Below are 16039 nucleotides of genomic sequence, written 5' to 3'. Positions count from 1 at the left end.
AATTATGTAGAGTGTCTGCCATTGCAAATGCTTTTCAATAATTTCTTGATAATAATCCCTTAGATAAGGGCACGTTCAGTATTGCCTTAAAATCAAAACTAATAGTTTCAGTTTGGTGCGAAAAAATTCATTTTCCTAATCAAAATGTAAGCAAAAGCAGTCTATATTGCTGTAATCACCATAAAGAACCAAAAAAATAAATATAACAAGCGCAGCGCCGCAAACAGATCCGTACATAAAATGTAGCATACAAAATCCATAAGGGTTAGTAAGGTCAGAATATCCACACATGAATTCCCCGTATAAGTTGGTAGTATCGTGATACCAAAAGAATCGTCTCTTGATGCCATAAGATCGAAAGCTTTTGGAATCACATCTGGAGAGTATTGTGAGACACTGAGACCCTAGGAGACTACTATCTCGAAGTCCTAAGGCACTAATAAACTGAAATTCAGTCTCTGGTACCTAGAGGCCGTTTTGTGACCTCGAACACATCCTGGATTGCTGAACCCATGAGATCCTTAGGGCACTTGACGCCTTGTGACCTTGAGATCTTGGAAGTGGGAACCCTGATTTTTGAGACTTCCAAAACCATAGTCCCTGAAATGCCAGCTTGTGAGTATGGTCCCTTGAAACCTTGCAATCTTAAAGGATTTGAGCTCTTGAGACTTCGAGGTCTTTTGTGACCTAGAACACATCTTGGAATGCCGAACCCATGAGATCCCTAGAGCACTTGATATCCTATGAGCCTGAAACCTTAGAAGTGGGAAACCCTTGGTTGAACCAACTCCAAGAAATTCTCAAACATCGGATATCTAGATTTTGCTCGGAATCTATTGCTGGGGTCTTGGAGGTTGGTCAAACCAGAATGTGGACTGAACGCGAGAGATGCTATCTTTGGATGGACCTTGGGGGGAAGATTGCCTTAGTTAACCACGTCCATGACTCCATTGCTATCAACCCCGTTGGATCTTTTTGACTGGAATCTGGAGACAATCGACATAAAGGACCCAATAGGCACGACATTGAAGCTAGAAACTTCTTTTTGAAGACGGTTCAGAGGGAAGATAATGGAAGGTACCTTGTAGCACTCCCTTGGAACTTGGAAGCATTTGTGGGAGCCTTGGAAAGGTTTATTTCCATGAATGGAGGGCACAATACAATTTTCTCAGACAACGGAACAAATTTCGTGGGAGGAGCTAATTTTTTGACTGGGAAGAAGTGAACAGATACAATGAACCTTCATCCCACCCGGATCTCCTTGCTTTGGGGAAGATTAATTCTCTTGGTAAATGACTTCCTCAAGAGGATATTAGGAAGATCAAAGCTGGATTATGACCAGATTAGGACTGGCCAGCCAGCGTTTCCACAGAAGATAACGAAGGTATACATCCTTTGAGTCCCTTTATGTTCATTAGGCCCCTTAAAATAGGAAGGTTTCCTGACTTGGAGAAAAAGGAGGGCACTGAACGATACACCTTCACGCAAGAAGTTAAGAAGGTGCAAGAGCAATTTCGGCCCCCTAATACACCTCTTACTTGATAAACCTATGTAAAATTTTCCTTGCTACTAGGAGAACATAACGGACGAAGAGTTCATTTTCTATCACTATGAGATTTATTTCAAAGCATTATTTCGATTTAAATTTTTGTCAATTCTGTATCAGGAAAATATAATACACGAGGAGCTCTTTCTGTTCCTAATACACCTGTTATCTGTTGACAAACATTTATGTATATTTTTTCTGGTTACTAGAAGAACATAATGAACGAAGAGGCCATTTTCTATCACTATGAGAAGTATTTCAAAGCTTGATTTCGATTCAAATAAATGCCAAATGTTGTACCGGAAAAATATAATGCACAAGGAAGTCGTTCTATTCCTGAAACACCTGTTATTTCTTGACAAACTTATTTAAACTTTTTCTTGCTACTAGAACAAAATGGACGAAGAGGTATCTTTCTCCCACAATGAAAAGTATTTTTAATGCGATTTAAATATATGCCAATACTGTATCAGGAAAATATAATGCACGAGGAGGTCTTGGTGTTCCTAATACACCTGTTATTTGTCGACAACCTTATGTAAAATTTTTCTTGTTACTAGGAGAACATATAATGGACGAAGAAGTGCTTTTCTATTACTATGAGAAGTATTTCAAAGCTTTATTTCGATTCAAATAAGTGCCAAATTTTGTATCAGGAAAATATAATGCACGAGGAGGGGTTTTTGTTCCTAATACACCTGTCGACAAGCTTCTGTAAAATTTTTCTTGCTACTAGGAGACATAATGGACGAATAGGTCCTTTTCTATCACTATGAGAAGTATTTGAAAGCTTTATTTCTATTCAAATATTTGCCAAATTTTGTATCAGAAAAATAGAATGCGCGAAGAGGTCATTCTGTTCCTAATACACCTGTTATTTTGTCGACAAACTTATGTAAAGTTTTTCTTGCTACTAGGAGACATAATGGACGAATAGTTCCTTTTCTATCACTATGAGAAGTATTTCAAAGCCTTATTTCTATTCAAATATTTGCCAATTCTGTATCAGGAAAATATAATGCACAAGGAGGTCTTTGTGTTCCTAATACACCTGTTATTTATCGACAAACTTATGTAAAATTTTTCCTGCTACTAGGAGAACATAATGGACGAAGAAGTGCTTTCTATTACTATGAGAAGTATTTCAAAGCTTGATTTCGATTCAAATAAATGCCAAATTTTGTATCAGGAAAATATAATGCACGAGGAGGTCTTTCTATTGCTAAAACACCTGTTATTTCTTGACAAACTTATGTAAAATTTTTCTGGTTACTAGGAGAACAAAATGAACGAAGAGGTCATTTTCAATCACTATGAGAAGTATTTCAAAGCTATATTTCTATTTAAATATTTGCCAATTCTGTATCAGGAAAATATAATGCGCGAAGTCTTTCTGTTCCTAATACACCTGCCGACAAACTTATGTAAAATTTTTTCTTGCTACTATGAGAACATAATGGCCGAAGAGGTCATTTTCTCCCACTGTGAGAAGCATTTCAAAGCTTTATTTCGGTTTAAATACTTGCCAATTCTGTATCAGGAAAATATAATGCACGAGGAGGTCTTTCTGTTCCTAATACACCTGTTATTTGTTGATAAAAACGTATGTACATTTTTTTCTAGTTACTAAGAGAACATAATGAACGAAGAGGTCATTTTCTATCACTATGAGAAGTATTTCCAAGATTTATTTCGATTCAAATAAGTGGCAAATTTTGTATCAGGAAAATACAATGCACGAGAAGGTCTTTCTGTTCCTAATACACCTGTTATTTGTTGACAAACTTATGTAAAAATTTTCTGGTTACTAGGAGACCATAACGAACGAAGAGGTCATTTTCTGTCACCATGAGTATTATTTGAAAGCTTTATTTCGATTAAAATATTTGCCAATTCTGTATCAAGAAAATATAACGCACGAGGAGGTCTTTCTGTTGCTAATAGACCTGTTATTTGTCGACAAACTTGTATAAAAATTTTCTGGTTACTAGGAGAGCATATAATGAATGAAGAGGTCATTTTCTGTCACTATTATATCATTTGAAAGCTTGATTTCAATTCAAATTTTTCCCAATCCTGCATCAGGAAAATATAACGCACGAGGAGGTCTTTCTGTTGCTAATAGACCTGTTATTTGTCGACAAACTTGTGTAAAATTTTTTTGGTTACTAGGAGAACATATAATGAATGAAGAGGTCATTTTCTGTCACTATGACTACTATTTGAAAGCTTTATTTCGATTTAAATTTTTGCCAATCCTGCATCAGGAAAATATGACGCATGAGGAGGTCTTTCGGTTGCTAATACACCTTTTATTTGTCTACAAAGTGGTGTAAAATTTTTCTGGTTACTAGAAGAACATAACGAACGAAAAGGTCACTTTCTGTCACTATGAGTATTATTCGAAAGCTTTATTTCGATTTAAATTTTTGCCAATCCTGCATCAGGAAAATGTAATGCACGAGGAGGTCTTTCTGTTCCTAATACACCTGTTATTTGTCGACAAACGTGTGTAAAAATTTTTTGGTTACCAGGAAAACATAATGAACGAAAAGGTGATTTTCAATCACTATGAGAATTATTTCAAAGCTTTATTTCTATTTAAATATTTACCAATTCTGTGTCAGGAAAATATAATGCACGAGGATGTCTTTCTGTTCCTAATACACCTGTTACTTGTTGACAAACTTGTGTAAAATTTTTCTTGCTACTAGGAGAACATAATGGCCGAAGAGGTCCTTTTCTATTACTATGAGAGGCATTTCAAAGCTTTATTTGGATTTAAATGCTTGCCAAATTTTGTATCAGGAAAATATAATCCACGAGGAGGTCTTTCTGTTCCTAATACATTTGTTATTAGTCGACAAACTTATGTAAAATTTTTCTTGCTACTAGGAGAAGATAATGGACGAAGAGGTCCTTGTCTATCACTATCAGAAGTATTTCAAAGCTTTATTTCGATTTAAATATTTGCCAATTTGGTATTAGGAAATCGTAGTTCACGAGGAGGTCTTCAGCTCCTAATACACCTGTTATTTGTCGACAAACTTGTGTAAAATTAGGAGAACATAATGGACGAAGTGGTATTTTTCTATCACTATGAGAAGTGAATTGTCATGGTTTCGCTATCCCTTAGTGAAATTGGGATCGTCACCATGGCATTGTACGTAGTAGACCCTGAAAGATCGTTGACAGACGTCAAGTAGATAATCATTTATGATCTCAATTGACCCAATAACACTTCAAAACGTCAACCCATCAAATACCGGCCGGGAAAGTACTCCGTACACTTCTGTTAGGTATATCCGGTCGCCAAAGAGACGCCATAGTGAAAAACATCGCGTCCACGTTTAACATGGTCAACGTGCCGGTTCCCGAACTGATCGCCGAGCACGTCAAGAACAACACGGACTTCGGGAAAGCCATAAAGGCCGCCCTTACCGCCGACGAGAAGGTCTCCGACGTGCCGATCGCGCACTTCGTTCTGCGAGAGCTCAAGGGCATCGGCGACAAATCGTTCATCGTCACCGGCTTTCCGAAGACGTACCGTCAGGCGATACTCTTGTGGAAGGATCTCGAGTTTAATTTTGTGATTAACCTGGATTACCCGAAGGAATACCTTGTCCGTTTCAAAGTGGGGGGAGTAGATGAAAGCGGTACCGAGGAAGAGAAGGAGAAGCGAGTGGCGCTGGCAATGGAGAACATAGCCAAGGATCAGAAGAGGCTCTCGTCTCTAATAGAGTTTTATAAAAAGCAGAAGATTCTGCAACATTTTTACAGTAACACCGAAGAGGAGATGTGGAAGAAGGTGAAAAAGGGGGTGGAGGTGCGACTTGTGGCTTTATCTAAAACATAACGAATAAACGAGTTTGTATCAGGCAAGCTTTATTTCTCCTTTCACATTTAGTCCAACACGTTTGCTAATTTCATTCCTCACTTTCTCCCACATTTCCGACTCCGTACTCGCCGAGCAGCTGCACAGGACCTTCTCACGCTCGTAGTACTTCAGAATTGGTCCAATTCTCCTAGTATACCTCTTGATGACGTTCCTAACGTTTCGCAGCTTCATCCGCTCGTCACCGTCGGCAACCCGTTTGGAGCCTTCCAGCAGAATTCGTACGTAGTCTTCGGAGGAGTAGTCCGGATAAATGACCATGTTAAGCTTGTACACTTTCCAAAAGAGGTTGGCTTGGTTTAAAGTAGAGGGGAACCCGGTGATGACAAATGACTTGTCATCTTGCAACGTGACCTCATTCGTGACAAACTTCACCGTGTAGTCGTCGGGTACTTGTAATTTGAGATTACGCGAAATCCTTAAGACCTTACTTACGGTTGAGCCATCGCGAGCCCGTCCGGATATAATTTGCGGGATGCACAGGTGAACGAAATTAAAATTGGTGACGATTTGATCGGCCAATTTCGTTTTATGCTGCCCTGGGATGCCTAACAGGACCGATTTGATTATACTTCCACTGGAGTTTGAAGATGCTGTTGTAACCGGACGAGCAAATGGAATTAATCGCCGAGACATTTTGATGGTAGGTATCTACTCCATGACAGTTAGCTGACATTTTCAAATTGTGCCTACAATTCGCCGTGTCACGTGATAAGAAATCGTGTAGGCAAGAAACGTAGACGTAAAAGGAGAGACCAATCAAACTGTCATATTGATTACCCTTCGTTTTTGTAAAACAAAATGGTCGATTTAGCAACCTTCTTGGCGAATTTTGCCACTTTCCCATTTTTTGCTTGAGAACTTTCAATGGCTTCGGTGTACGTAGACGGTTCAGCTTCATAAGCGATCATGGTTCAGCATTCTGACTTCCTTGGCATCTTCAATTTAATAAAAAAAAAAGGGAACATCTGGAAATTATTTGCGTTATATTTGTAAAAGTTTATCTCATGTTTTTCTCCGGCCGTGGATAAGAGTTGTGCTTATAGATAATAGTTAATTAATTTGTAAACACACGCTAATGCAGATGTGACGATTTAAATAAGAATTGTGCGTAGGTGTTTTAATAATAGGTTGTACCGAGATCAATCGAAAAATAATCATTAATCAACTGGAAGTCGTTGGATAATTGATGAAATTAAGTGTCTAAGTGGTAACCCCGCATGTCAGCATGCATTCAGTTGTCTACTACGCACTTAAATTGGAAACGTCAAAACAAATAGCCGAAGTTGTGAATAATTTGCATTCAGTTTTGCGAATTTGCTCTATTTGAGACATAAGATTTAAAACAGTATCTTCCTATTAAATAAAATTTGTCTAAGCTTTGTATACGATTTCTTATGTTCTACAGTTTTCATCTTTCCACCATTACTTTTCAATTATTAACCCCATCACAGCGGCGGGTATACAAGGGGGTAATATCTTTCCATTTATCACTGATTAATTGAATTCCATTAAAAATAATTTGCACTTAGCATTTATATCTTGTAATAACGCGGGATGCAGTCGAGAAATGACCGCGCAACTCAAAACCCAAAAATCTAAACTCCCGCAAAAACAAGCCTGTCTAGTGATAGGACCTACGTCGAGTAAACCAACATAAATAAAACAAGAAATGGGGGAGGAGAGCGTGAAATATAACTAAAACATTAAAAAGTTTTAAACTTGCAATACAAACAATAGGTTGCTCTGTAATAGTCACACATGAGTAGCTAGGGACATTGATTCTGGAGACGGTCGATTGATCACCCGCGCAGAATCTGTGAATTCTGGCAGAATCTTCAGAATGCTTATCTATATTCAGAATCTTCGGGATTTTCAGAATCTTCAGAATCTTCAAAATTTTCAGAAACTTCAAAATCTTCAGAATCTTCAGAATCTTCAGAATTTTCAGAATCTTCAGAATCTTCAGAATCTTCAGAATCTTCAGAATCCTCAGAATCATTAGAATCTTCAGAATCTTCTGAATCTTCAGAATCTACAGATTCTTCAGAATCTACAAATTCTTCAGAATCTACAGATTCTTCAGAATCTACAGATTCTTCTGAATTTTTAGAATCTACAGACTCTTCTCACAATCTCCAGACTCTTCTCAGACTCTTCTCATACTATTCTCAGAATTCTCAGAATCTTCAGAATTTTCAGACATTTCTCAGAATCTTCAGATCTCAGAATCTTCAGACTCCTCTCGGAATATTCCGACTCTTCTCAAAATCTTCACACTTGTCAGAATCTTCAGACTCTTCTCAGAATATTCTCAGACTCTTCCCAGATTCTTCTCAGGCTCTTCTCCAGCATGTTCACTCTTCCAGAATTTTCAGAATCTTCAGAATCTTCAGAATCTTCAGAATCTTCAGAATCTTCAGAATCTTCAGAATCTTCAGAATCTTCAGAATCTTCAGAATCAGAATCTTCAGAATCTTCAGAATCTTCAGAATATTCAGAATCTTCAGAATCTTCAGAATCTTCAGAATCTTCAGAATCTTCAGAATCTTCAAATCTTCAGAATCTTCAGAATCTTCAGAATCTTCAGAATCTTCAGAATCTTCAGAATCTTCAGAATCTTCAGAATCTTCAGAATCTTCAGAATCTTCAGAATCTTCAGAATCTTCAGAATCTTCAGAATTTTCAGAATTTTCAGAATCATCAGAATCTTTAGAATCTACAGACTCTTCTCATACTATTCTGACTTAGAATCTTCAGAATTTTCAGATTTTTCTCAGAATCTGCAGACTCTTCTCAGAATCTTCAGACTCTTCTCAGAATCTTCAGACTCTTCTCAGAATCTTCAGAAACTTCAGTTTCTGCTCAGAATCTTCAGACTCTTCTCAGAATCTTCTCAGAATCTTCTCAGAATCTTCTCAGAATCTTCTCAGAATCTTCTAAGACTCTTCTCAGATTCTTCTCAGACTCTTCACCAGAATCTTCACTCTTCTCAGAATTGTCAGAATCTTCAGAAAGTTCAGAATCTTCAGAATCTTCAGAATCTTCAAAATCTTCAGAATCTTCAGAATCTTCAGAATCTTCAGAATCTTCAGAATCTTCAGAATCTTCAGAATCTTCAGAATCTTCAGAATCTTCAGAATCTTCAGAATTTTCAGAATTTTCAGAATCATCAGAATCTTCAGAATCTTCAGAATCATCAGAATCTTCAGAATCTTCAGAATCTTCAGAGTCTTCAGATCTTCAGAATTTTCAGAATCTTCAGAATCGTCAGAATCTTCAGAATCTTCAGAATCTACAGAATCTTCAGAATCTTCAGAATTTTCAAAATTTTCAGAATCATCAGAATCTTTAGAATCTACAGACTCTTCTCATACTATTCTGACTTAGAATCTTCAGAATTTTCAGACTTTTCTCAGAATCTTCAGACTCTTCTCAGAATCTTCAGACTCTTCTCAGAATCTTCAGAAACTTCGGTTTCTGCTCAGAATCTTCAGACTCTTCTCAGAATTTTCGGAATCTTCAGAAACATCAAAATCTTCAGAAACTAAAACATGAAAAAGTTTTAAACTTGCAATATAAACAGGAGGTTGCTCTCTAATAATCACACGAGAGTAGCTCTAGAGACATTGATTGATCACCCGCGCAGAATTTTAAGAATCTCCAGAAACTTTAGAATCTTCAGAATCTTTAGAATCTTCAGAATCTTTCGAATCCTTTGAACCTGCCCAAGTCCAAAAATCTTTCATTCATGGATGACGAGGTTTCAATTTAGAATCTTCAGAATCTTCAAAATTTTCAGACTTTTCTCAGAATCTTCACTCTTCTCAGACTCTTCTCAGACCCTTCTCAGACTCTTCTTAAACTCTTCTCAGACTCTTTTCAGGCTCTTCTCAGACTCTTCTCAGACTCTTCTCAGACTCTTCTCAGACTATTCTCAGACTCTTCTCAGACTCTTCTCAGACTCTTCTCAGACTATTCTCAGACTCTTCTCAGACTCTTCTCAGACTCTTCTCAGACTATTCTCAGACTCTTCTCAGACTCTTCTCAGACTCTTCTCAGACTATTCTCAGACTCTTCTCAGACTCTTCTCAGACTCTTCTCAGACTATTCTCAGACTCTTCTCAGACTCTTCTCAGACTCTTCTCAGACTATTCTCAGACTCTTCTCAGACTCTTCTCAGACTCTTCTCAGACTATTCTCAGACTCTTCTCAGACTCTTCTCAGACTCTTCTCAGACTATTCTCAGACTCTTCTCAGACTCTTCTCAGACTCTTCTCAGACTATTCTCAGACTCTTCTCAGACTCTTCTCAGACTCTTCTCAGACTCTTCTCAGACTCTTCTCAGACTCTTCTCATACTCTTCTCAGACTCTTCTCAGACTATTCTCAGACTCTTCTCAGACTCTTCTCAGACTCTTCTCAGACTCTTCTCAGACTCTTCTCAGACTCTTCTCAGACTCTTCTCAGACTCTTCTCAGACTCTTCTCATACTCTTCTCAGACTCTTCTCAGACTCTTCTCAGACTCTTCTCAGACTCTTCTCAGACTCTTCTCAGACTCTTCTCAGACTCTTCTCAGACTCTTCTCAGACTCTTCAGAATCTTCAGAATCTTCAGAATCTTCAGAATCTTCAGAATCTTTCGAATCCTTTGAGCTTGTCCAAGTCCAAAATTCTTTTATTCATGTACGACGAGGTTTCAATTTACCTTCAACTTGGAAGCCTAGAAAGTTACAACCCGACACAGCCCCCCCCCCCTTCCCATCCGTCCATAAGAACTGGGATAGTGTCAATATAGGCCGCTCGCGATAGTCTCCAGTCTGAAGTGCCTCGCTGCCAATGCCTTCCCTCGTTCCAACTCAGCACTTTCATGGATTGTCAGGAGTCTCTTCAAATTCATTACCGAACGCTCAATTACCCATTTTTTAAACGTATCTCTATTCATACTCTCATTGATGCGAATAACAAATTAGCATCTTGTACACACCCTGCGCAGAATGATATCCTCTTCCTTCGATGACTTTTGCTTATTAATCGGTGACCACATAATTGGATAATAATTGAGGTTGCTTGACTCACATCGGACTTTCTTCTTGCATTTCCTGGAGGAGTGAACAATTTTCAAACACGTGAAGCATTTTTCTCAATGACTACTCTCTGATTATCGTCATGTCATTTCTTTCGTTTTCCAACACTTGGCAGAATAAAAAAATGCAAATATTCTTCGTTCGTGATTAATCATTCCGAACGACGTTCTTTCTAAAAACGCATCCTGCAAAAATGAAAGCCAGTTATTAAATGCAGATGGGAGAAGCAATATAGCGAAATTATGCCTAAATTATGGAAATGGGAGACAGTTGAGCTCACAGTGCATCGGGCAATAATCCTCACATCTCACTCGAAACCGCGTTGCACAATTTAAATGCGCACGGAACACGCGGACTGTTTTTCCCATTGCGCCAAAGCCATACTACCGGTGTCGGATTACATTTCAACAACCGACAAAGCGTCGGCGAACATGATTGCATTCCAATTTTTGTCCCCATTCAAAAGCAATAAATTTAATTACGTCCTAGTTGCGACACGCGCATTAAAAAGGTGTAAAGGTTCCCCGCTTTCAAAATGGCATAAAACGAATTAATCTGCTTTAGTATGTTTTGGAAGTGCTGAATTACTAGTAAATTATTTAAAAGTTACGTATTTGGAGTAAAATGTCAGGGTGTCCAAACGAGGCACGCTTGTCTCTTCATTATACGATCCCTCATTTGCATATTTTCATCTAAACTAGAAATGTTTTGTAATAATGCCACTCTTTCAAGTTAAATTGTTGCTTTCTACTTCGTTAGATGTTATTTGATATAGTTTTTGCGCTTGTATCGTGCATATACGTTATATTTATGCGAGCGTTATATTAGAAATTTACATAATCGTAACAGGGATACACTTTTGAGGCCACATTTTATTGTTTGTAAATTATTAAGTGCTCGCAATTTATTTCGTTTATGTGGAAACTTTGCAAATTTTTTCCTTGATCTAATAATGAGATCGGGAGAAAGTTAATGTTCCTTGTTTTTGTACCATTTCGTCCCAGATACGCGCTTAACGCGGTTTATATCAAGACCAATGTCACAATCGAAGTATTCTAATTACACTGTGAAGGATCGGCACTTACTCAATGTTCAGTAGCATATTGTGTAACCAAATTGGTCCGTATAGTAACCGAAAAACAATCTATAAGAGAGCATGATCATATTAACCCTTAGTACCATCAAAGTATAATAGAACTTCTTCCATGACTTCCCCGTACAGGTTGATAGGGTCTAGATAGAAAGTGTCCCCCACAGTACGAAGCGTCATAAAGAAGCGCATTGTGTATTCAGTTGCACATTTAAATTTTAATGGATTTTCGAGTTTATCGGCAGCTTTATTGGACCAAGAGAACTATTGAAACACTCGAACCCCATAAGACGTTCGGTGCCCATCTAACGCTTTTAAACGTATCGTAAAGATCGTAAAGATCGTAAAACTCGTAAAGATCGTAAAGATCGTAAAGATCGTAAAGATCGTAAAGAAAGATCGTAAAGATCGTAAAGAAAGATCGTAAAGATCGTAAAGATCGTAAAGATCGTAAAGATCGTAAAGATCGTAAAGATCGTAAAGATCGTAAAGATCGTAAAGATCGTAAAGATCGTAAAGATCGTAAAGATCGTAAAGATCGTAAAGATCGTAAAGATCGTAAAGATCGTAAAGATCGTAAAGATCGTAAAGATCGTAAAGATCGTAAAGATCGTAGTAAAGATCTTAAAGATAGTAAAGGTCGTAAATATCTTAAAGATCGTAAATATCTTAAAGATCTTAAGATCATAAGGATCGTAAAAATCGTAAAGATCTTAAAGATCGTAAAGATCGTAAAGATCGTAAATATCGTAAAGATCGTAAAGATAGTAAAGATCGTAAAGATCGTAAAGATCGTAAAGATCGTAAAGATCGTAAAGATCGTAAAGATCGTAAAGATCGTAAAGATCGTAAAGATCGTAAAGATCGTAAAGATAGTAAAGATCGTAAAGATCGTAAAGATCGTAAAGATCGTAAAGATCGTAAAGATCGTAAAGATCGTAGTAAAGATCTTAAAGATAGTAAAGGTCGTAAATATCTTAAAGATCGTAAATATCTTAAAGATCTTAAGATCATAAGGATCGTAAAAATCGTAAAGATCTTAAAGATCGTAAAGATCTTAAAGATCGTAAAGATCTTAAAGATCGTAAAGATCTTAAAAATCGTAAAGGTCTCAGAGATAGTAACTATGAAAGAACTGTAAGGGTTGTAAAGATCATACAGAGAAGGAAATTACCCCCTGTAAAAATTTAAAAGTTGCTTCAATTAGTTTAAATGTTATGTAATATCAGTAAAATCTGAGAATGCTCTTTGTGAAATCGACACCGTGCAAAATAATTCAGGTGCGCGTGTTAGAAATAGTTTGTAATGCATAAAAATGAGCACTTGTTCGAAATCGGCTCTATTAGAGTGGGTGCCAGATATTTCCATTTAAAGAGAGAAAAAACGAAGACACAAAACAGCGTATAGCAAGAAATCAATTGCGAATTCGAAAGAGTATACCATAAGGGAAAGTGCCATAAAAATATTTTATTGCCTATACACAAAAAGGTTGTTTCGTAATCCTTTTTAAAGCTGATCCATAACCAAAAACGCAATTTTACCGTCACCTTTTAGGAGTATGCATCGGCCATCAATTTATATAAAACCTCGCGCTCTCCCCCCAAGCTTTACGGCGGGAGCGCGGTCAAATTAGATTTTATTTAAAAAGTCTAGCCGAAAGGACGCCTAATGCCCACGAAAAGTTGAAACGTAGAGCTAGGGGGTGTCGGTCGCTACATACTCTAAAGCGATTTGCCGTGTTATACCGGGGGGTTTGGTACCTCGTCGGGCTTATACTATCGACGTTTTTATTGAAATTGATGTCTGCGTTGAATGGGATATCCGAGGTTTCCTGATCCCACTACTTTTTCTCTCGATTACCGGCGGATTGCATTTCCTTTACCTATTGGGACACTTCACGTGCAGCGTGTACACGTAGAAGCTTTCCGAGCAATTCGGAAACTGTCACATAAACACCTCGTACATCCATTTCCGCCCAAAAGAACTTCTAATTTAATTATTAAAATCACTTGCAAACTTAACGGGCATTACTACGAACAAGAATGGCGTTAAATTGCCAACCTGGGGTCCTCATAATTTCTCATTTAATACTAATGGTGTTGTTCCACTACGCTGTCCTTTGAAGTTGTATATAAATTAATATGTGGTAGATTATCTGCAGTGGCTTCTCGCCTCACAAAGGGGATGTTGTTTTTTAGTTAGCACCTTCTGCTTTTGTACCTTCAATTGTAAAGTTTTGGCGGCTGGTGTAAACTATTAAAACGTATCTATGGGACACACAAAAAGCTTGTAATGAACCTAAATAACTAGTCATTAGGATACAAACTTAAATTTGAGATCGCATTCTGTGTCCAGACTCGTCAGATATTGCTCTCCAGAACGTAATGTGGCTCTTTACTTATAATGTGGCCTCTCATGTCGTACACGTTAGTACCATCACGATAACTGATGACTTTTGCACATCACATTCCCATAAAGGTTAGTAACATCAGAATACTTTACATGAAAAATTGTCAGGATTGTATATCAGGATTACAGAATCATGTATCAGGGTTAAGAAATGGAAGGAGATTTTTATAATGATGCTATTCGCGAAAAAGTGCTGTACCAGGATCGCAGAAACACAAGGGTGACTGACATCTGTATAAGTATAATGCTTTCCTGATTTTTTCTTAGAAATTGTCGTGTCAGGATCACCGAATTGTACCAATGTTAAAAAAAAGCACATATTTCCCTCATAGAAAGTGCAGTATTAGCATAACAGAAATACAATTCGTAAGTATTACGCTATTTTACAAATTTATTTGAGTAAGGGTTGTATCAGCATCACATTAATGTGAAAAATTCATGTAAGTATGCTTCCCTGATACAAATTTGTCGAAACAACGGTTGCATCTTGTGAGAAAACTTCTTTATACTAGAAGGGCCCGAGGGTGACAGTTTTTTATGCCCCTGATACAAATTTTCCTTAAAAATTGTCGTGTCAGAAGCATAAAACGCTGGTACCTTTGTAAATATTAAACTCTCCAAAAACAAATTTGCACGAGGATCACAAAACCGCAAAAAGGTTCTGAAACACTATGCTCTTCTGAGGCAAATCTTTCTTAAAATTATACCGCAAGTTTGGAAGCGCAAAAAAATTAGTATCAAAACGGCAGAAACACAAAAGGTCTCTTGTCTTAGCAGTTGCGGTAACAGGATCATAGGATCGTAAGAGAAGTCCCCTTCTCGAACTCTACTGGAGCTTAACAGTAAGAAATCTGAGTTAAAAAAATAAGGACCACAGCTGAAGCGCAAGGGGGCAACTTCTTCCTTTCTGATACAAATTATATCAGGATCAGTATTCTGCTCTCCTGATACAAACTGGCTGTAGTTGTCGCATATGGATCGTAGAGGCGTAAGAGGGGATTTCTTCTATTAATCTCTCTTGATACAAATTTGCACGAGGATCACAAAACCGCAAAAAGGTTCTGAAACACTATGCTCTCCTGAGGCAAATCTTTCTTAAAATTATACCGCAAGTCTAGAAACGCAAAAAAATTACTATCAGAACGGCAGAAACACACAAGGTCTCTTGTCTTAGCAGTTGCGGTAACAGGATCATAGGATCGTAAGAGAAGTCCTCTTCTTGAACTCTACTGGAGCTTAATCGTAAAAAATTTGAGTTAAAGGAGGATCACAAAACCGCAAAAAGGTTCTGAAACACAATACGCTCCTGAGGCAAATCTTTCTTAAAATTATACCGCAAGTCTAGAAACGCAAAAAAATTACTATCAGAACGGCAGAAACACACAAGGTCTCTTGTCTTAGCAGTTGCGGTAACAGGATCATAGGATCGTAAGAGAAGTCCCGTTCTCGAACTCTACTGGAGCCCAATAGTAAAAATTAGACTTAAAAAATAAGGATCACAGCTGAAGCGCAAGGGGGCAACTTCTTCTTTCCTGATACAAATTATATCAGGATCAGTATTCTGCTCTCCTGATACAAACTGGCTGTAGTTGTCGCATATGGATCGTAGAGACGTAAGAGGGATCCCTTGTTAAGTGGTAAGCTCTCCTAATACAAATTTGCACGAGGATCACAAAACCGCAAAAAGGTTCTGAAACACTATGCTCTCCTGAGGCAAATCTTTCTTAAAATTATACCGCAAGTTTAGAAACGCACAAAAAATTAGTTTCAGAACGGCAGAAACACAAAAGGTCTTCTTTCCCTAGTAGCTGCGGTAACAGGATCGTAGGATCGTAAGAGGAGTCCTCTTCTTGAACTCTACTGGAGCTTAATCGTAAAAAATTTGAGTTAAAAAAATAAGGACCACAGCTGAAGCGCAAGGGGTAACTTCTATTCTATCAAAGAAATTATATCAGGATCAGTATTTTGATCTCCTGATACAGATTTGCACGAGGATCACAAAACCGCAAAAAT

At 37.7% G+C, this 16039-nt stretch overlaps 2 protein-coding genes across 2 annotated transcripts; one reads left to right on the top strand and one right to left on the bottom strand.

The window, feature by feature from the left end:
- Positions 1–4901: 4901 nt before the first annotated feature.
- On the top strand, positions 4902–5402 carry LOC116180719 (GTP:AMP phosphotransferase AK3, mitochondrial-like). Its single transcript, XM_031500840.1, has one exon. The coding sequence runs from the start codon at positions 4902–4904 to the stop codon at positions 5400–5402; it is 501 nt and encodes a 166-aa protein (XP_031356700.1).
- An 18-nt stretch (positions 5403–5420) lies between these two features.
- On the bottom strand, positions 5421–6077 carry LOC116180718 (GTP:AMP phosphotransferase AK3, mitochondrial-like). The gene has a single exon (XM_031500839.1). The coding sequence runs from the start codon at positions 6075–6077 to the stop codon at positions 5421–5423; it is 657 nt and encodes a 218-aa protein (XP_031356699.1).
- Positions 6078–16039: the final 9962 nt, after the last annotated feature.

Source organism: Photinus pyralis, unplaced genomic scaffold (assembly GCF_008802855.1).
Source record: "Photinus pyralis isolate 1611_PpyrPB1 unplaced genomic scaffold, Ppyr1.3 Ppyr1.4_LG9, whole genome shotgun sequence".
In the NCBI taxonomy this organism is placed as follows: Eukaryota; Metazoa; Arthropoda; class Insecta; order Coleoptera; family Lampyridae; genus Photinus; species Photinus pyralis.
This window is presented reverse-complemented; position numbering and strand designations above follow the sequence as displayed.

Bases quoted from the DNA above. Each gene is read 5' to 3' on its own strand.
- LOC116180718 (XM_031500839.1), bottom strand. From the start codon at position 6,077: ATGTCTCGGCGATTAATTCCATTTGCTCGTCCGGTTACAACAGCATCT.
- LOC116180719 (XM_031500840.1), top strand. From the start codon at position 4,902: ATGGTCAACGTGCCGGTTCCCGAACTGATCGCCGAGCACGTCAAGAAC.